Source organism: Phanerochaete carnosa (genome assembly GCF_000300595.1).
Source record: "Phanerochaete carnosa HHB-10118-sp unplaced genomic scaffold PHACAscaffold_3, whole genome shotgun sequence".
In the NCBI taxonomy this organism is placed as follows: Eukaryota; Fungi; Basidiomycota; class Agaricomycetes; order Polyporales; family Phanerochaetaceae; genus Phanerochaete; species Phanerochaete carnosa.
In genome coordinates, this window is record NW_006767630.1 from 2,635,739 (window position 1) to 2,655,407 (window position 19,669).

Sequence of the window (19,669 nt, forward strand, 5' to 3'; positions counted from 1 at the left end):
TCCGTCGAGTACGGCATCAAACATCGGCATGTAAGACGCGCTTAGGCGCACGTTAAGTCGACCATGCGGTCGTGTCACATCCTCAGCCAGTTCGTGGTGGGACCAACTAGCGGCGCCGACGACTAGCGGAACGCTGGAAGAAGCCCACCAAGCCCGTCCAAGCCCTAATTCTTGATTCTTGAAGACGCGCGCGTGAATCTTGGGACAAACCAGTGGCAGCTTGCAGGAGCTGCGCAACTGACCTGAGGCATACGGTATCAGAGCTGCAGGAATTTTGGTGATCTGCATATGAATCACACGTTCCCGTGGGCCGGGAAACGGAATGCAAGGGTGGCGGAGGCTGCTGGGGGAGAGTGCATCGCCTCAAAGTGGTAAACGTAAGGAGTGAGAGTGGAATGCCCATGGTGGAAAGTGACCTGTACTTAGGGCACAGGTTGGGCGCGAGGAGAGAGAAGATGAGTAGCGCCTGCACAGGGGTCGCACCGCTTTGGCCGCGTCCTCATCTGACCGAAGACATTGGTCGCCATGCCGCGAACAGAGGACTGTGCGTATCTGTAAGTTGCCGTGGGTCTCTCGTGTACATAAGGGGCTCGCGAGTGCATCTCTCGCCCCCAGAAGCTTGGTCGAACGCAACGACGAGCCTCTGCTTCTCAATATTCCCTCTGCGTGGCCACAAAGGTTACCCTAGGCAGTAGACACCTGCCTTTACAGCATTTTCATTGATTTTTGCACAGCTTTCCGGTCTTTTGATCGTCCTTCCCTCGCTCTATTTGGCTCTCGCGCCCGTCCACAAGCGCACAGAGTCCCCGTCCTTTCAGCTGCCAATCGACCCTTATCACAGCCTCTGTGTACCGCGACAAGGTTCCTGTGCATAAAGACGTCTCTCCAGAACGCCTGAACCGGTGCAAACCTCATCTTATTCTCCTGCCGGACATAGCTCCGCAATTAAGGCAAGCCCACATGGCGTATTCCCATGCACGTCAGTCAGCTTATATGGGATCCGTAGAATCAAGGATTGTCACCCATGTCTACATCGCCCTTCGACATGGACGCCGTCTGGAACGACCAGCAAGTCCCTCCGCAACTCGAACTCGGGGAGTACGGCCCTCTGGATCCCAACGCTTTCCCGCTCTCTCAGAATGGTGTGAATGGCTCCGCAGCTCATCGCCAGATGTCGTCGTCGAGCCACAACGGAGCCTTCCAGCAGTTCGACTCATCATTCGCGCCGAATGGACAACAGGGCTTTAACTTCACCGTACAACCGCCTCATGCGTCCACTATGGACGGTACCCAAGCGTTCTTCCAGCCCCGCGGCTCCCCCGGCGCCGCCCAGCAGCAGCCGCAACACCAACACCAACAGTTCCCAGGCCAGGCCCATATGTTTGCAGGCTCACCCAATCTGGGCTTCCAGCAGGATGGGTCTATTTATGGGCAGTACAACTCTACACAGACACAAAGCCCATACGTCGGGGCCGGCTCATCGCATGGCGGGTCTTACAACTCTCCACCTGCTCCGTTCTCCTCATCCTTCCATCCACCGTATCACCATGGGCAGATCGATGTCAGTGCCAGAGCTGAGAAGAGGCTGCGGCCGAACGACTACGACGAGCTTATTCAAGAGGAGAAGGAGGGTGGTCCGGGCAAGGCTGATGCCGCAAATAAGCGACCGTGAGCTTCTCTGTTGCACGACTCGCGCTATTTCAGCATCTTACCCTGGGTTCGCGTTCTAGAGCATGCACGCGCTGCAAGGGTTTGAAGGTCAAATGTGAACCATCGCTGGAGGATCCCGACACCTGCAAGCGATGCTACCGCAGCGGCGGCGAGTGCACGATCCCTGGCCGCAAAAAGCGCCAGCCTCCTCCGTACGTCTCAGCTGCACCTAGTCCGCCCGCCCTGCTCTGACAGATCTCTACAGGAAGCGCGAGCTGCTATTGAACCAGATTCGTGAACAGGCAGAGAAGATCAAGACGCTTATGTCCGAGCTCGAGGAGGCGAACAAGCGGATGCGGATGGCGCAGGCCACCTCCGTGTCGAGTGCGCCGTCGCCCACGTCGACGACGGATTTCTCGTTCATCTCCATGTCCGACTCGCGGCTCATGTCGCCCGAGCTCGACGACGGGGCGTCCTCGCAGGCCTCGGTGCGCACGAACGCGGACGTGCAGGACTGGATCGCCAAGGCGCGCGAGTCCATCCAGGCGTTCGACGGGTACATCAACATGGGCGGCCCCAGTGTCAAGCGCGGCGACCTTGTGGCGGAAGAGGAGGGCAGCGATCCGGAGAACGAGCAGCAGGACGACGACGAGGAGTATGCGGTGACGGTCGAGGAGGCCGACGAGGACGTCAGCGGCGAGGAGGACCGCATGAGCGCGGCCCGCCGCTTGTCGGACAACTCTGATACCGCCCCCAGAAAGGAGCGGCTCGCAACGATCGCGACGATTCCCAGCCCGGCAGCGCCGTTTGGGCTGATGGCGAAGATGAGCCTGCGGAACAGCCCGGGACTGAGAAGGATTAAATCGAAGAGCAGCATGGGGGGCGAGGACGATGAGGAAGAGGAAGTCGGTCTTGCAAACCCCGACTTCTTCCGTGCCAGTGAGTTGTCTGCGTCCTCTTCGTGATGCACAGTGCTCAGCTGTATACTCCTCAGGTTCTGCTCCGGAGAAAGCACCGGCTCAGAACGACGTGCCTCACATCCTCCGTAGCGGTCTGATCACGATCGAGGAGGCAGAGAAGCTGATCAAGATGTGGGTATATGCTCTGATTGCGTTACATGTCACTGACTAGCTGGTGGCTTTCCAGATACTGGGACTACATGAACCTGTCTGTCAGCCTGCTGGACCCTGTCATTTACACGATGGAATATCTCGTCGTGCACAGCCATTTCCTGTTCACCGTCAGTGAGTAGATTGATGAGCTATTTCTTTGACGGCCTGTGCTGAGTCCATTAGTCTGCGGTATTGCATCAAGGTTCTATACCGAGAAGCCTGGGCTCTACCAGAAGGCAATGCATTACGCCCGGCTCGCGGCGGGTACCGCACTCATCGGAGGGCAGAAGTCCGTGGATGTCGTGCACGCCTATATCCTTCTTGCGCTGTATCCTGTCCCTTCAAGGAAGTGGGAGGATGACCGCAGCTGGATCTATCTGGGTGTCGCTATACGGTATGTACACACTACGCGCTTCTCGGTTCTCAGGAGGTGACAGCATTCTGCAGGATAGCAACAGACTTGAATTTGCACCACCCGATCACCGCAAAACCGCGCGATGAGATGCACGCTCGCGCCATGTTGAACCGTACGCGCGTGTGGCTCAACTGCTTCAACCTGGATCGCTCGACGAGCTCACAGTACGGCAAGGCACCGATCATCAACAACGACGATTATGTCGCGAATCGTTCGGGCGAGTGGTGTGACAGTTCGCCGTACAACATGCCTGGCTTTGACATCCACCTCGCCTGCTACAACGCGGATCTCACCATCATGGGTCGCTTCCGCAACATGGTGAACAGCGATAAGAACAGCCCGACGGGCTTCAACAAAAATCTCGACATCGCGGATATTGCGAGCAAGTTTGACGACGAGCTTGCGCAGACGTGGAGCGTGTGGATCAAGCGTGTCCGTGAGCATACGGACCCGAACGACCCGCAGTGCAAGTTCCGTACTGGGCTGCTTCGGCTGGCATACAGTTATGCTCGCACGACGGTCTTGTCGTGGGGCTTCCAGTATGCATTTGGCAAGAGCAACCTCGGCCGTGATGTGGACCTGCTTAATAGGGTACATACGTTTCTTCCATCGAAGAATCTTCTTTCGCTTACCCAAATACTAGTGTCTACGCGCCGCCATGGATGTCTTAGCATCTATACTCGACGAGATTGCTGTCCCAGAGCAAAGTATGTGCAACGAGTCTTTGGCACAAGTGAATGAAGATTGCTCATTGCTTACCACAGAGATCTTCCTTCGCCATGGCCCCGAGGCGCAAAGTGTCTTCGTGACGTTCGCCTGCGCCTTCCTCATCAAGCTCCTTCAGCCCCGTTATGCTTCCTACCTCGATCGTAACCAGCGCCAACAGATTCGCGATCGCGTTCAGCAGATCATCGACCTTCTCGGTTCTCCTGAGGTTGCCATTGACGACCAACACAGCCCGAAGCTCTATTCGCGTTTTCTGAAGGGTCTGCTAGACAAAGCCGCCGCGCGGCTCGACCGTTCCCCGGGCCCGCATAGGAAGCAGCTCAAGGCTAAGTCCGAATCGCCGATGGTGCAGAAGATCGAGCTACACGACGGGAGCCTGTACTCCAGGCAATCCTCGTCCAACCCTCCCAGCGCTAGACCATCGCTGTCTCCCGAGCCAGAGGTACGGTCCCCTGGGCTCCTGGATTCCTATCTGCCCTCGCCACTCACACACGAGCCGGACATTATGGCGATGGACTCTTCTCCGTTCTTTGCCCCCCCTCTGCCGTTCAACGAGCTCTTGCCGTCTATGGCTGATTCGTCGATGCTGGGTGTTCCTGGTAAGCTATGCCTTGTGAGACTATCGCACGTAACGGCGACTGACGGATATCATTTTTAGGCTTCGCCTGGATGGGTTCGCAACAAAATGACTTCCAACTAGGCTTCTTCTCTAATATCTCCAGTTCTTGAACGCATTCAAGAACGCACCTTAAACATGACTAACGGTTCTGCATATCTGTTTTTGATGTGAAACACCTCTATCTGACCTAGGCATGATGTTTAGCTCTACTCTTTCTCCGTCCCGTGTCTAGGGTTCATTCGTAGCAAAAGTACGGGCTATTGTTGCACTAGCTATATTCCATATAGAGATCTACGAGACAGTGTACTATATCTAATACAGTGAAACACCTGAAATTTAAATCCGTTTAACGTCTAACGTCTAAGAGTCTTCCATCTGCAACGCAGCCTTTTCGATCTCGTCTAAGGAGATGTTGCTCCGTTCACACATGCCACGGAAGATGCTGCCATCCTTGAGGAACAGATTCAGCGGAGTGTCGAATTCCTGGGACGCCAAGGTCAGCCGAGGTGACAGAAAGTATATGGCTGAGAACTTACGGCGACCATTCCTGCGTCCATCACAAGGATGCGATCGTAAGAGATGATAGTGCGAAGGCGATCTACAGGGGGATTGTCAGGCACCAACCACGGTCGCGGATCACCGGTCACGTACGGGCAATACACAGCAGGGTCTTGTCCTTGAACTGCGTCTGAATGGTCTGTTGAATCTTTGCGTCGGTCTCAAGATCAACGGAGGCACTGTATGTGCAGTTAGCGAGAGTCCACCTGCTGCACAGATACTGAAGGCGTACGTGGCCTCGTCCAAAACGACGACCTTGCTGTCCTTCACCAGGGCGCGAGCCAGACTCAGGAGGCTGCGCTCGCCGACGCTGAGATTAGCGCCTTCGCTTTCGATGAGCGTGTCGAGATTGTAGCGTGTTTTGGTCGTCTCTTTCTCGTCAGATGTTTTGTCAGAAGTCGTTGGTTCAATCAAATACGATCGTCGCAAAGCGTCCCAAAGTCGTGCATCGTCATACAGATCGAAAGGATCCAGATTGCTCCGGATTGTCCCACTAAAGAGGAGAGGCTGAGATGGACGAAGTGAGTAACAACAACGTATGCAAGGATGGAGCGCTGTTCACTTACATCTTGAGGAATAATGGCGATCTTGGTGCGCAGATCTGCGAGACCAATCCCCGAGATGTCGATACTGCACGGCCACGTCTCGTCAACGTTCATGAACTTAGCATTTAGCGCAAAGTTGCGTACTCGTCAACGGTGATGGAACCACCTGCCAGCTCAACGATACGGAACAGAGCCAACATGAGCGAACTCTTCCCAGCGCCCGTCCTATGAGAGCTCAGCGATCGAGTTCTGGATCTTTCAAAGCATGTTAACCTACCTCCCAACCACACCGATCTTCTCTCCACCCCGTATATTGAATGTAAGACCTTTGAGCACATAAGGTAGGCCCGGTCGGTAACGCATGACGATATTGTTGAACTTGATCGCCCCCTGCTGAGGCCAGTCGGCGGGAGGTTTCTTCTCAGGGACTTCGTGCGGGGCCTCCGGTTCCACATAGTTGCCATGACTGTAGTGGGTTAGGGTTTCCACAGCGGCCATGTAGTTCTCCACTTCGGCCGATGTACGCGTAACCACCGAGCCTTGCTGGGTAAGACTGGTCGTATACGTAAGGACGAGACCAATTTGCGCGGAGTTGATGCCGGAGACTGCGGCGACAGCGAGCATTGCGACCTGTCCAAGTCGGTCAGAGAGCCGGGCAGAAGACGCGTCATAGAGTTGAACGTACGACGAAGGACATCAAGGCGCCAAGGAAGTCCAAACGGATAGCAAGCCACCTAAGGCAGTCGTCAGCGAAATTTTCGCAAGCTACAATAATGAGATTTGCCTTTGATTTGTGACTGTCAGGAACGCGGCTCGATCTTCTAGGTCGGTGTAATACTCGTTATCGTGCACGAAACGCGAAATCTCGCCGTAGCTACGGATGGTGGGGAGGCCAGATAACGATTCGGCGAAGTGAGAATAAAGGAAAGAGCGAAGCATTGCATCTGTACAGTTGTGATCAGAGATTCGTACAGGCTCGAAGGCAACTAACGCGCCTATACGTTTCAGCTCTCGAGCGCTCTCGCGATAGAAGGCCGAAAGATACGAGTAGCCGATTGCGATAAACACCGCAGCGATAACTAGATATATTTATAAGCACACTTGTTGAATATAGAACTGTAGTGCTTACTGAAATAGTGCTCCAAGACGGTAATAATAATGACAGACCCAACAACGTTGGAGACGGTGAGAATGACTGTTTCGAGGTAAGCATCTCCTCCAAAATGATAAAAATATGCGAAACGTACAGAGTCGCATAGAGATAGGCAGCTGGTTATCGACACCTGCGAGGGACGTTAGCTAATGCGTGTTGAGCTATTGAAGGAGGAAATCATACTGTCAATATCCTTTCCGAAGATGCTGAGAATGCGTCCGAGAGGCTAATGTCGCGGAAAGTAAGTCATCGGGCTCATTATACCAACGGAATGTGCACTTGCTGTTGTGTCAAAGAATGTCATTGGTGCATAGAATATGTTCTTGATCGCGCTCCTATGCAAATTCTTCGAGACGGAGGCTCCCATCTCATCCATAGCAATACCACTACATCCTTCGTTAGCATGCGCGAAACAAAGCAAACAATAAGACGTACAGGAAGAATGTGAACGCCGACTGTCCGATGCCCAAGCAGGCGTACAGAATCTGATAGAATGAATTTGGGCGGTTCCAAGTGCTTAGACCCGTCAGTGACGAAAGGCTTCATAAGCGAGTGGGACGACTACATACTTTCCCTCCCACCAAACCAGCGTATACGAACCAAAAACCGAGCAGGCTTGCATTATAACCATGAAGATGATAATGAGCGGAACGGTGAGCGGCCAGCGGCCAGCTTGAAAGTAAGCACCATAAACTGCAGCTACTGTCAGCCTTGCCACCGCGAGACGGATAACGCTCACCTTTCCAGCTGACGGAGCCTGTCGTACGCTTCTCCGCGACGATGAGGCGACCTTCCAGCTTCCCACTTCCCGCGCCTACCCGTTCGACGGCCTCACTTTTCAGCTTAGCCTCCTCAATGCCGATGTTGGATCGCGGAGCTTGAGTCATGGCGGCTTCTTCCTCTTCGACCCCTTCTTCGCGCTTGTCTTCTCCACCGAACTCCTTCATGAGTTTGGCGAAGGTGTCGTTATGTTCGACGAGATCGTTGTATTTACCCTGAGCCGCAATATTCCCGTTGTCGATGGTGTAAATATAGTCGCATTGAGAGAGGAAATGGAGAGCATGAGTGACGAGGATGACCGTCTTGCCACGGTTGCGAAGAGCACCGAGAATTGCGTCGTTAAATAGAGCGCGGCCAACATGGGCGTCGACTAAGCATCGCTGATTTAGTAGTCGACAACCCAAGAAAAAATTTCATGCTTACCGGCAGACAGAGGGTCGTCGAAAATGACTGTGTCCGCATCGTGGTACAAAGCGCGAGCGATATTGACCTGGCAGGCTGTGAACAACATCACAAAAGCAGCAGTTACGAATAGTGACTAACTCGCTGCTTTTGGCCACCGCTAAGGTTAATACCCTTCTCTCCGATTTCCGTCAAGTCGCCATCCGCGAGGACCTGCAGATCAGGAAGCAAAGACGCATCTTCCACCGCCTTCCAGTACTATTGGCTACGATAAGCGTTGACTCTGAGGTGAGATGATGTTCATACCTTGTCTTCGTCAAAAGGTAGACCGAAAAGAACGTTCTCTCTCAGCGTTGCATTTTGGATCCATGCGGTCTGTGCGCAGTATGCAACTGGGCCGCCAAACGAAACACGTCCATTAACTTTGCGCATCTCGCCAATGAGGCCCTGGAGTAGACTCGACTAGATGTAATCTCTTCAGATATTCCTGTAGACGCGTGGGAGAAACCACATACCTTGCCGCTACCCACCGCGCCGACTATGGCCACAAGCGAACCGCGAGGAACGAGCAGGGTGACGTTGCAGACCTGGAATGGCTGCGAGTCGCCCGCTTTCTTAGGGCCAGGTACCTTTGTGACAACGGTACTTTTGCTCTTCTTTCCCTTTGCTTTCGCTTGTTCCTCCTTGGCCTCCTTTGCTGCCAGACTTTCTTCCCACTCAAAAGTCGCGTCGCGCACTTCCAAAGCCAGCTTTTGAGACAGATCAACCTCAAAAGGAGCATGGTCCATGAGTGGGGACTCGAAAAGCTTCTTCAGACGGGCCAGCGCATTCTGAGCGTCGGTTGTGGCGGATAAAGCGCGAGGCAAGAACATGAGTGGCTGGCGCAACAGCTGGAAGAGCGAGAATGACGAGAAGATGATGGCGACGTTGAAATCATGTGCGGTCCCGGTATAGGTGACGAACGACAGCGTTGCGGCAAGTACTGGGATAGAGAACGCCAAAGCGATGCTGGTGTGTCTGTCAGTGCTTCGAAGTTCTGCAAACGGCTGGATCCTCGTACGTACTTGCCGGATCGAGAGATCTGGATGGCCTTGATACCCTTGAGCTCATGCTTACGCATCTCAGAAATCTCTGTGGACAGCCAGATTGGATATAAATACGAGTGGGCACTAACAGCCACTCACTCTTGAGGAAAGGCACTTCGTACGAAAAGTATTTCACAACTCTCATCGCGGCCAAGACCTCGAGAATTGTCCTCGCCCTTTGATCTGTCCAGATGTTCGCCTTCTTTCGGACCTTCATCTGCATCGTCATAATATACTGTTGCAACGGGATCATGAGGATGAAGAGGGAGAAGCCGACCAGGGCAGATGGGCCAAGCTGCAATACTCGTACAGTCAACACAAGCGAAGTAAGCTTCTAATGACAGACTGACCTCAGTGAGCAAAATGATAAGACAGATCGTAATCTGAATGGGCGCGGTCCAGGCTAGAGTACGTCAGTACGTGCTTGAGCCAGAGATGACAGGTCATCATACCGGCATGCTAGAGACGAAGATAAGTACACATAGAACAATTCTGAAGCACGAACAAAGAAGTTTACTCACAAACCACTGTGCACACGCATCGACACGGCTCACGTCGGTCGAGATGTGGTTGACAAGAGCTGAATTCGGGAAGTTAGTGCGTGCCTTCCCCGTGAGATTAACGCCACGCTTGTAGATGGACGCGATGAGTGCAGCACGTGCGAGTAAGCCTGTAGACATCGATCTCCAGAAGAATTGATGTTGAGATACACTGGCAGTCACAGTCAAGCAGAACAGGCCGATGGCCATGCCTACGCCTCGACCTATGCTCGGGACAGGTTCGTCATCTCCCCTCGCAGCTGAACGTGCTTTGGCGAAATTGATGATGTTCTAAATTATTCGGTAAGAACCTGAGATAGAGTAATGGTGTACACGATCATTCACCTTCACGATAATCGGTCCCATTAACTGAGAAGTGTCTCCGAGAACCTAATCATCGCATTTATGAACGTAACAAATAGGGGAGGCAAAAAGAACGTACCTTGAAGCAGCCTCCGAGCCAGAAGGAAAAACCCAAGGTGTCATTCAGGGCCCACGCAAGGCTCGGTTCCTTACGCCCACTGACAGTGCGCCAGTGATGCTCAAGCGCTACTCTGCGCTGGCCGTATTTTGAGCCAGGCTTCCACGGACCATGCCTCCAAAATAACAGAGCAATAAAAAACCAGCTGATGCGCAAGTACCAAGAGGGGCGTATCTCTCCGGCGTCAAGCCGGTCGTTCCAGTCCTTGGCATCCTTGACTCGCTTGTCCCAAGCCGCGTCGAGCTTGACACTGAGGGGACCGCTTTGCCTGGTTTCATCCAGCTTCCATGGGTCTGTTGCTTGAAGCGTACGCTGGTAACCCAAAGTCTATAATTTTCAGGAAGAAAGGTCAATCATGCATGCGTAGCGGACGAGGAAATTGGTCGCCTGCCATAATTGGTGTGATCCATGTGTACGTGAGCATAGACAGCAGGGACGCTGTAGCGAGCGGCGTGATCTACAGTGGCTGCATGAGAAGAATTACTTGTAACCATCCACGCTGGCATACCGGTGTATCCTCGAAAGATGTGGGGGGCGGCGGTGGCGGGTCCTTCGGCAACCTGCAGAATACATGAGAACAAGCAGCGGAATAGACATTGTGTATAAACCCACCAGATCTGCCACCAACGCTGTCTAACGCGCAGATGCTGTTCACCTGCGTCCAAGACAATTTTGGGACCCTCGCGCGCCTGGACCTTGGGGGTGGCGTCCTGAACCTCCTTTGTCTCGACGGACTCCGTGTCCTTTTCACTAGCCTTGTCGTTCATCTCGTCCTTGGACATGGTGGATGCCAGAGGGAACTCAACCACACGAGAGATGTGCGGGGTCGTAGTGGGTCGTCAACCTCTATCAGGCGGCGCGGGGGTCGAGAAATAGGAAAAAATCAAGCGTCACCGCGCCGAAGACACACACCCCATTACGCGCGGGAGCCGTAGATTGTGCTTCGGCCAGCTCACGGTGGCTGTTGAGTTTCATCCCCACAATCACCCTGCAGCTTATTCATGAATTAAGAGCTACTCGCCATTGTCCGAGACGATGGCCTGAAGGACGAGGACGACGTCGAGACGGCCTCTTGAACCCGACTTCGCGTCTCCCAACTTTAATCGAGATCAATTGATGCGCCCCATCGATCTCAGATGTATCTTTGCGGTGCCTTGGCAGTGCCTGAATCCAGTACAGTACGCCAGTACTAGTATTTCAACCTTCCGCTCGTCGACTCTCGCAGCGACCACGACACTCTCTGCGACATTCCTGCTGAAGATTGGCGATAACGGAAACCAAATATACCGAGACCAAACCCTGCAGACCGCGTGGTCCACGTTTGATAGGAGCTCTAGATTCCATCTGTGCATCGTAAGGCTCCCATCGTCCTGCGGAGACGTCATTCGCTCACTGGCACTTTCTGCACTATATCTAGCGGTTAGCTGTATAACTCAACAGCCTACGAACAGCAATGGGCAGCGAACTGGGAACCCTCGTCGTTGTCGTGCTTAAGGCGCGCAACCTTCCGGACAAGCACTCGTTCTACAAGCAAGACGTCTTCGCTCAGGTGACACTGCAAGGAACCACAAAGAAAACCCAGACGGATATCAAGGGAGGGCAGCATCCAGTATGGGACGAGGAGCTTCGCTTTTCCGTTGTTGACCAGGGAAAGAAGCCCATAGTGATGGAGGTCTCCTGCTGGTCCAAGGAGTCACGCACCGACGACGTTGTGGGCAAAGGGGAGCTCGATATTTCAGAGACTCTGCGTACCGGAGAGTTCGATGGTGAGCTCGTCCTCCTCATAGCCATGCCTGTGCGCTGACATTGCACAGATTGGGTGCCGTTGAGCGTCAATAATGTTCAGCGTGGTGATCTGTATCTCGAGATGACTTTCTATGCAGCGAGCCCTCCTCCTGCGCTCAGTCGCCGTCCATCAAAGATGCTCCCAGCGGACAGGCTTGCACGGCCCCCGCAACTATCATCGCCAGCTACGACTCCATCATTACCTTCAAAGACAGCTGGTCATCGGCCCGCGTCGACTGCGGACACTTCACGTCTTCGACCGCAGTCAGCTGCTGCCCAGCGTCTGTCGCCCCGAGGAAAGAATGCTGTATTACCATCTTTACCCGAAGAACCAGCATCGGATGAACCGAATTCTGGAGACTTACCAGCAATTTTACGTCCAGGAGGGGGGAAAGTACCGTCGCCACAACATGGACCACGATCATCTACTGGTGGTTCGCACGATGGATCGTTACCACTTCCTGGTTCTTACTCATTTTCGGCACCCTCGCACCAAAGCTCCCTCCCCCCTCCCAGTTCTCTGCGACCCGGTGGAGGTGCATCTCCGGTGCCCCATAGGTCGCCGCCGTCTCAGAAGTCTTCTTACATACCCGAAGCCCAAATACCCGTACTACCGGCTGGTGCCCTAGGATATGTGCCGGGATCTATCCCGACTCCCCAGCCACAGAGGGTTACATCTCCGACGCAGGAGCCGGTTTACAACCATGCCCCGCACCAACCGGTTCATACTTCTCCGCATGTATATCCCGCATATGACTCCAGATCCCGGCCAGCCCCATCACCTACACCTACTGTCCACCAGCGAACCCATTCCTCTTCGCAAGAATACCCAGCATATAATCCCAGACCACCACATGTGCTGTCGCCGGTGCTTCCACACTATCAACCTGCAGTACAGAGCCCCACTTACGAGCAGAGGCCTATACCTGCGCTTCCGCCTCAACCCAACCCCACCCCAGGACTTGCCTCACCTCAAGTGCAATGGCAGGCGCCGCCACCCTCAAGCTATCCCCATATGCAACCAAGCACATACACCGCCGACCCAGGACACGCCCCAGCGTTCGCTTTCCCGACACCCAGCATCACGCCTGTCGCGTCACCGCCCACCAACGGCTACTATCCTCCGTACAGTCTCGGCCCCACTCCGCGCCCTTACCCGTACAACTATGCGCCTCCGCCGCGGGACCCCGACCTGGATCTTCCCGCCAGCCTGAACAACCCGCGGTATTCAAAGCCGCTGCCGCTGCCTGACGAACCGGAGGGTGTGCACACGCCGACACCTGCGCACCCACATGGTCACGTCTCGCCCACGCCGGCTCAGCAGAACGGGCACCACAAGCACAGGAGCCAGAGCGGCAGCCAGGGCAAGTATCAGAGCGCGGAGGAGCGCGACAGGCTGGTCGCTCGTACGCTGGAGCTCGAGGAGGAAGAGCGCAAAAGGCAGGCCCGCGAACAGGAGGAGCGCGATCTGGAACTGGCGAGGAGGCTAGACCTGGAGCTGAACCTGGATGGTGTTGATGCGGTTAGGGAAGAGACCGCGTTAAGCAGTCGTACGAACGGGAACGCCGCCGAGATGCCGGGGGCGTGGTCCAGGCATTAGCTGAATGCATGAGATACAGTACGTCGCTTGTGAGATCGCTGGCTGCATCGGGCCCATCAACATGAAGCGACGGTCAATCATACCACTTTCTGACATATACCTGTCCCTTTCTGCTATATCTTTGGAACTCTATGTAATTGACTGGGAACGTATAGCGGTCGCCGCCTAGTTTCTTCCGTCCAACATAACAGCTCTGAAAAAGAAGAAAATTAACGACCCCTGGTCTAAAGACTGAGATGGAGACAAAGGCGACCACAAATACGAACAGAGAAATACCTTGTACGTATACTATCGCTGCCGCCACACCTTCCTCGTTCCTCTTGCGACTTGCACAGACGAAGTTAATTGCATCGAACACTACATACTACAATGATACGGAAGGCAGACCTGCAATTGGAAAGCAAAGATGAAGAGTACGACATGCACAGTGGACAAACACAGCAGAGGGCGAGACATCTGACATTATCATCACCGGGCATCCGTGGCAACTAATAAAGACATATAAAAATCTTGTTCGCATTACCTAGAGATAGACGATGTTTGATCGTGAGGTAGCCGTGAAGGGAGGGAGGGGGGTATCCGGGTATCTGACTCAGCGGTTTGACAGACCTACTCGGCGGCGGCGTCATCAGGTAGAGGCTCAGGCATGCCGCCCAGCCGCTCCCCGTGTATCCGGAAGCGGTACAGGCAGGTGAAGTCTTCACGGCCCCAGTTGCTCTTGACCATCAAAACGACGACGCCAAAATCTATGCCGAGGTCCTGAATCTCCTGTGGTACAGCGAACGTTTGGACATGATGAGGCGCATAAATGTTGTACGCGAAGTCGGCGATCTTCATGTATGGCACCGAGCGAGGGAGCGTCTCAGGGTAGCTGTCCTTAGGTTCGACATACTCCTCGCCCGCGAGCTCCGCCGCGGCGCGTGCCGCTTCCCTCTCAGTCGCACGCTGGGCTTCTAATACCTCGTACTTCGCAACATTCTCACCGCCCTCGACGAGCCCCCATAGCTCTATGTGCCTTGGCGCCGAGCGCATGTCTGTGGCGACTTCCTTCGCAACGTGGTCGATGGTGACGTCCGTGATGTGTACTGGCGTGGCGAGCATGACACCAAGCTGTCCCTGGGTACCGGAGAACGGCCAGCAGTGTCCATTGTGTGTCTCATGGTGAAGCGCGGTAACGGGAGGACGACCGACAGCGTAACCGTTGCCGGTGACCATGCCCAGCAAGGAACTTGCCAGACCCTGCGGCTTCATCTCGAACGTGTCGCTGGTAAGTGATGGGATAATACTCGCTCCACTGGAGTACAGAGCGTAGTCGGGTCGCGCAAGAGTGTCTTTCGACATTTTAGACACGGCAGAGTCGACAAGCTGAGAGATAAGGCCAGTGACGTCCTTGCCATCCGAGGACTTGATGGTCAAAGACGACGTCTTGCCAGAAGCTAGCTTGTTCCACCAGCTAATGACGTTGCCTGAAGGTGAATCGGGCGTCGAGTGCTTGCCGAGCTCCAGCGCCTCCTTCACACCGCCCTCGACCGTGCCGACCCGCGCCTCTAGCTCGCGAAGTCGAGCGCGTGCGTCTTCATCTGTGTTGTGCTCAGATCGATGCTCGCCCTGCTGCTTCTTCTGGGCCTCTAACTCCGCGTGCAGCATCTGAACCTCCTGCCTGATTGCCTGGAGACCTTGAGTCGTCGATGAGAACTTCGATTCTGCTTCCAGTACACGATTACTCTCCCTGAGGATCTGGTTCTCAAGGGCGCCTAACTGGCTCCCATGCGTGCGCGCATCCTCCCGAAGACGGATGGTGTCGACGGAAAGGCTGGCCAAGGCGCTCTCGATACGGATGAGCCGCGAAGACAACTCCGAGATGTCGGCTGGAGGTATATCGCTTGGAGGACGATAAACCGGGGATGGCGAAGGGAGCGAAGGTAACTCAAGGAGACCTGAGTTGAGCGCATACCAGGCAACATATAGACTGAGGGCAATGGTCGCGTATTTGCCTAATTTGATGAGCGGTCTTAGGTCAGCGCCGGTTATCCATTGCGCTGGTTGGAGTACGACAAGATCAAACAAGGAGCCGAGGACCCGTCCTATGAGGAGTGGTGTGTATGCAAAGATAGACCATATTGCGGATGTGATGAGAGAGACGGTGGTGAAGATAAGGTGAACACCACGTCCTAGTATGGCACCGGGGCCGTACGTCTGTTGGGACAAGACTTCCACACTATCGTCGGCTGCAGTCTCGTCTTCCTCGAGGATCGATTCAAGACTACGTTCCAATCCAGCCTCGACGTTCATAGCATCAAAGAAGCTGGTGTTGTTTCCTATCTCTGCAGGTGGTATTGAATGTCGAGACGGCAGTACTGGTATAGATTGCTTCAGTAATTTCGGTGAGCACATGGTACAGCGCATATATCGAGCACACTCACTTGATCTTTGACCTGTTCGTTCGACTGTCCTTCCTCCTCACTGCTCTCGTCGTCGTCCATCCCATTGCTCTTCATACCTCGCCGCTTCTTCTTCCGCTTGTCATAGCTAGTGATTGGCAGCGATGTCAGAGGGCCGCCAGTAGTCCCGTGTTTCTTTGCATTCCTCCTTTTCCTCGTCTTCTTTCCGTCCTCCTCGAAGTCCCCATCCGAGTCCTCCAAATCCGACTGGGTGGGTAGATACGCCTTGTTGTCTACAGATATCCGGTTCCGTTTATGTCCTGCGTTGCGCTGACCGTTCGGTTGATCGTGTGATAAACTGTTGAATTCGCGTTCTTCCGCTGAGTAGTCATAGCTTGAGGACTTGTCCTGGGGACCCTTCGTAGGCGGAGCACGCGTTTCTGGTTCTTCGGACTGTCGGCGCATGAGGAATGTAGCAGGAGCTAGCCGCCGTGTCGCTTCCACAATATGTTCAAACGGACTCATGCCACGTTGCAAGGGCTGTGGTGCCTCCTGCTCAGCATCCGAGCTCGGCATGAGTCGTGTGGAAGGAGAAGGAGGTGGTCTGGCGGGGCGAGTGCCTCGACCGGGAGGCGCGCCTAGCCTGCGGTTCATGACAATGGAATGCGTTTCTTTCTCATATTCGACGGAAGTACTCCTGGGGAGGTTCGGCTTCTGCTGCGCACCCGAGGCCCAGGAATTATTCGCGGTGTTCATGTTGAGGGAGGAGTTGTTGAAGCTACTCGAGGTGTTGCTGCGGAGGCTGGAGTCGTGTGCGGGGATGATGGTGCCGCCCGCTGCTCGGTGAAACGCGCTCGCGATGTTCACGGACGTGTCTTTCACTGTCCAGTATTCGGGATTTGGCGGCGTGTTAATGACGCGTGGTCCGAGGACGCGTCCGTTTGGGTTGCTCTGCTGTTCTTGCTCACGTTCCTTCAAGCGTGCGAACCGAACGAGTGCTGGTTGCTCGGAATCGCTGACCGGATCGTTCTCCTGCTCTTCCTGCTCCTTCTCCTCTACGTATGCTGGTGCAGGGGCGGTTGCGGAACTAACGGGCTTCGGAGGCGAGCGCGTGCTCTGCGAAGGTGCCCTGATGTGGGTCGAGATATAGAGATATGCGCATAAGACATGAAGAATAGGAGACGTACCCGTGAGCGTAAGAAGCAGGGGGTTTATGATATATCTGACGCTGTAGCGGATGTGCCCTAAGTCCGTTGGCAGCCTCACGTATTTGAGGCCCGCCCTTTCCCAGGAAAGTGTTGTGATCCAGCCGTCTACCTTGACCTAGGGGTGTGCTCGCGAAGGACATGTACTCCTCGTTGCTGCCAGGCCAGATTGTGTCGACTCCGTGCGGACGAGCGAAAACGTTGCACAGGTGTGGTTGTGGTGCGACGCGTCTGTGGTTCGGATATGATGCGAGTGCTTATCAGAGCGCAAAGTTATCATGCAAAGTTGTGCAGAGATGAGATTGGGGAGGCGTGTGCCTCGCGAAAAGCTCGTGTGCTGAAGCTGGTGGTTCAGAGAAAGCTTGGGCGTTGGTGCGTGTGTGATGGCAATCAGCTCTCTTCATGCGCGTGGCCTGTGCACGGCTGTTGTTTGGCCGTATTTGGCTCCCGTGCACAATATTAATGACCCCGCTCTTGTCTCTTGTCGGACACGAAGCTTCTGAGTCAGACAATGGTCTCATTCGACAGCAAGCAGTGTAGCTCCGGCCTATACAAATAGACATATCTAAGCCGACCATGACCGTACCGGGTATTTCGTCACAATCCCGGTATCCGACACGACGTGAATTTCTTAGCCACCGCTCAGAGGTCGGCAAATTTGTCCGTAGCCTAGGAATCAGACAATTTAATCTGACGCGGACACAGAAAAGCAGCCACTAGACGCACCTCTACGAGTAACTTGGCAGTGCCGGGTTCGCGCGATGAATGGCCAGCATCGGGGACGATGTGCAAGGTTGCCTCCGGCCACACCTTCTTAAGCGCGTATGCTGTGGTTGCCTTTGGAAAGTTGATTAATGAGTGGATGTAGATTTCCAGGGGGGCCGTTAAAAGAACTTACGGGGCAGACAACATCGTATCGTCCTTGTACAATGACACAAGGAATATGACGACTAACATGGCTATTAGCACTAGACACGGCTGGAGATAGCACTCAGCACTTGCATCTTGTCCACCGATTGTTTCTCAAGCAGCTGGCCTTCTCGCATCCAGCCGTCGTTGACAAAATAGTGGTTCTCGATCCTAGCAAAGGAGCTGACGGGCGAAAGATGAGCGAATCCAGCCGAGGACAGTCAAGAGAGACTTACTTGGCAAAGTCATCTTTCTCGGCTTCTGCAACATGCGCTGGATCGACGTGCAACTTGGACGTGAACATTCTAAGAGAGCGCAATTCTGGGTCAGTCTTCGAAGCAGTATGATACATTTAACCTGCTCTCACTCCCATCGCGTCCAGGCCTTAGCCGCCCTGAGACGCGTCTCGTCATCGGCAGAGTTCAGCTGGGCATGATAAGCCAGAACCATGTCATGACGCTCGGCCTCCGGAATGGGGGAAATATAGTCGTCCCTAAAATCGTCCAATGGTGAGCTGTGGCCCAATATTGCGTAGCAGGCTCTTACCAAGCTTCTGGGAAAAGGTGAGATGCACCATCCTGGTAGAAAAAGCGCAACTCGTTCTTGCGAAGCGTGAAGATCCCACTGCATACAATGCCATAAGACGTATGCGGAGTTGGTGCTTGCATTAACGCACCGAAGGACCAAAGTCTTCACTCGCCCAGGGTGGGCCTGCATATTGGTTAGCGCCCAGTTGATCCCGTAGAAAGATCGCTTTGCCAACCTGAGAGTAGGCAAGAGACAGCGTAGATCCCTATTCGACAATAGACAACGCTCAGCGCCATATATTAGAGAAAGAATTACCAGACATACCCACGATCCACCGAATACGTGCCACTTTTCAACGTTCAGGTGTTCGCGGAGCTTCTCGATATCCTTCACTAGATCCCAGGTGGTGTTCTCTTCCAAAGACGCGCTCCTGTATAGCGTCAAGTTTAGCGGTCGATCAAAGACTGAGGGCGGTGTACACACGGTGTGGACTTTCCCGCACCGCGCTGGTCAAAGAGGACGATCTGCGGATAGATCAAGTTACGTGAGTATACTAGGATGAAGCCGCAGTGCATACCTTGTATCTCGTTGGGTTGAAGAATGATCTGTCCTTCGCATCGCAACCGCCACCAGGTCCGCCTGCGGACAAAACATTTATACAAGAACTAGCACAGCATAGTATCGCTAATCACCGTGCAAGAAGACGACTGTGAATCACACCGTGCACTTGTCAGCCAAGCTAAGTGCAGATAAGCAGAATACGCACCTGGAGTGCCTTGAGGGTTGCCACTGATTTCGTAGCTACAGAGCAGAGCGATCCTCAGCTTCTGTACTCGGCTCGAGCGCGCACTGGAGCGTACTAGAGCGTGTGCAGATCGGAGACCTTTAGTGTGCTAATAGTGTATGGCTCGATGGGTGGGTACATGATGCTGTCAGTTTCTTTGCTGCGTTGGTATACGAGCGTAGATTGTAAACGGCGTGGTGGTAGTCGAACGAACCGAGTGCAACTGGGAAGTACGCGCGTTGAAAGGGTCAGGTGTTTGGATACCCGTCTGGTCCCAACACTGCTCAATCTGGCACTGATCATGCACGATAGTAGAGCGATGGCTCTTTGTTCAAGCCATCATTCAATCTCATGAGAAAGAACGGTCATAACCCCCCGCCAGCAAGTGAAATTAAATCTTATCACGCTCACG

General features: G+C 54.1%; 6 protein-coding genes across 6 annotated transcripts; 3 read left to right on the forward strand and 3 right to left on the reverse strand.

Annotated features, from left to right (window-relative positions):
• Positions 1-1,024: 1,024 nt before the first annotated feature.
• PHACADRAFT_193382 (uncharacterized protein) lies at positions 1,025-4,632 on the forward strand (the record flags this gene model as incomplete). Its single annotated transcript, XM_007393518.1, has 10 exons — positions 1,025-1,668; positions 1,731-1,862; positions 1,916-2,589; positions 2,645-2,741; positions 2,797-2,894; positions 2,946-3,156; positions 3,210-3,768; positions 3,821-3,884; positions 3,942-4,502; positions 4,562-4,632. The coding sequence occupies 10 exons, from the start codon at positions 1,025-1,027 to the stop codon at positions 4,630-4,632; spliced, it is 3,111 nt and encodes a 1,036-aa protein (XP_007393580.1).
• On the reverse strand, positions 4,545-11,437 carry PHACADRAFT_171522 (uncharacterized protein). The gene is made up of 31 exons (XM_007393519.1): positions 10,678-11,437; positions 10,574-10,625; positions 10,457-10,522; positions 10,027-10,392; positions 9,930-9,974; positions 9,567-9,875; positions 9,498-9,504; positions 9,396-9,448; positions 9,145-9,340; positions 9,025-9,091; positions 8,476-8,968; positions 8,267-8,422; positions 8,102-8,218; positions 7,982-8,048; positions 7,518-7,928; positions 7,348-7,471; positions 7,214-7,294; positions 7,062-7,164; positions 6,962-7,004; positions 6,873-6,908; positions 6,755-6,820; positions 6,621-6,704; positions 6,410-6,569; positions 6,311-6,359; positions 5,903-6,255; positions 5,770-5,850; positions 5,647-5,710; positions 5,313-5,587; positions 5,174-5,259; positions 5,059-5,120; positions 4,545-5,005 (listed from the first exon to the last, which is right to left on the reverse strand). Exons 1-31 carry the CDS (start codon positions 10,845-10,847, stop codon positions 4,883-4,885), a joined length of 4,365 nt encoding a protein of 1,454 aa, XP_007393581.1. The 5' UTR covers positions 10,848-11,437; the 3' UTR covers positions 4,545-4,882.
• Positions 11,438-11,439: 2 nt separating this feature from the next.
• PHACADRAFT_252455 (uncharacterized protein) lies at positions 11,440-11,939 on the forward strand. Its single transcript, XM_007393520.1, has one exon. The coding sequence runs from the start codon at positions 11,519-11,521 to the stop codon at positions 11,867-11,869; it is 351 nt and encodes a 116-aa protein (XP_007393582.1). The 5' UTR covers positions 11,440-11,518; the 3' UTR covers positions 11,870-11,939.
• A 139-nt stretch (positions 11,940-12,078) lies between these two features.
• On the forward strand, positions 12,079-13,721 carry PHACADRAFT_252456 (uncharacterized protein). The gene has a single exon (XM_007393521.1). The coding sequence runs from the start codon at positions 12,866-12,868 to the stop codon at positions 13,448-13,450; it is 585 nt and encodes a 194-aa protein (XP_007393583.1). The 5' UTR covers positions 12,079-12,865; the 3' UTR covers positions 13,451-13,721.
• Positions 13,722-13,927: 206 nt separating this feature from the next.
• Positions 13,928-17,346, reverse strand: PHACADRAFT_252458 (uncharacterized protein). The gene is made up of 3 exons (XM_007393522.1): positions 17,019-17,346; positions 15,874-16,960; positions 13,928-15,820 (listed from the first exon to the last, which is right to left on the reverse strand). Exons 1-3 carry the CDS (start codon positions 17,177-17,179, stop codon positions 14,060-14,062), a joined length of 3,009 nt encoding a protein of 1,002 aa, XP_007393584.1. The 5' UTR covers positions 17,180-17,346; the 3' UTR covers positions 13,928-14,059.
• A 332-nt stretch (positions 17,347-17,678) lies between these two features.
• Positions 17,679-19,398, reverse strand: PHACADRAFT_193386 (uncharacterized protein; the record flags this gene model as incomplete). Its single annotated transcript, XM_007393523.1, has 15 exons — positions 17,679-17,705; positions 17,763-17,873; positions 17,935-17,957; positions 18,013-18,128; positions 18,182-18,250; positions 18,313-18,438; positions 18,492-18,569; positions 18,622-18,656; positions 18,709-18,738; positions 18,798-18,903; positions 18,957-18,997; positions 19,051-19,112; positions 19,166-19,180; positions 19,240-19,274; positions 19,334-19,398. 15 exons carry the CDS (start codon positions 19,396-19,398, stop codon positions 17,679-17,681), a joined length of 939 nt encoding a protein of 312 aa, XP_007393585.1.
• Between the last annotated feature and the right edge of the window lie 271 nt (positions 19,399-19,669).

What these genes read in the sequence shown, in the direction of transcription:
- PHACADRAFT_171522 (XM_007393519.1), bottom strand. Translation starts at nt 10,847, where the DNA reads ATGTCCAAGGACGAGATGAACGACAAGGCTAGTGAAAAGGACACGGAG. An exon ending in CGACGACCCTCTGTCTGCCG is followed by an intron (nt 7,929 to 7,981) that starts GTAAGCATGAAA and finishes AGCGATGCTTAG; the next exon opens with TCGACGCCCATGTTGGCCGC. An exon ending in TCGCCATTATTCCTCAAGAT is followed by an intron (nt 5,588 to 5,646) that starts GTAAGTGAACAG and finishes CGTCCATCTCAG; the next exon opens with CCTCTCCTCTTTAGTGGGAC.
- PHACADRAFT_252455 (XM_007393520.1), top strand. Translation starts at nt 11,519, where the DNA reads ATGGGCAGCGAACTGGGAACCCTCGTCGTTGTCGTGCTTAAGGCGCGC.
- PHACADRAFT_252456 (XM_007393521.1), top strand. Translation starts at nt 12,866, where the DNA reads ATGCAACCAAGCACATACACCGCCGACCCAGGACACGCCCCAGCGTTC.
- PHACADRAFT_252458 (XM_007393522.1), bottom strand. Translation starts at nt 17,179, where the DNA reads ATGTCCTTCGCGAGCACACCCCTAGGTCAAGGTAGACGGCTGGATCAC. An exon ending in CCTGCTTCTTACGCTCACGG is followed by an intron (nt 16,961 to 17,018) that starts GTACGTCTCCTA and finishes GACCCACATCAG; the next exon opens with GGCACCTTCGCAGAGCACGC. An exon ending in ACGAACAGGTCAAAGATCAA is followed by an intron (nt 15,821 to 15,873) that starts GTGAGTGTGCTC and finishes AAATTACTGAAG; the next exon opens with CAATCTATACCAGTACTGCC.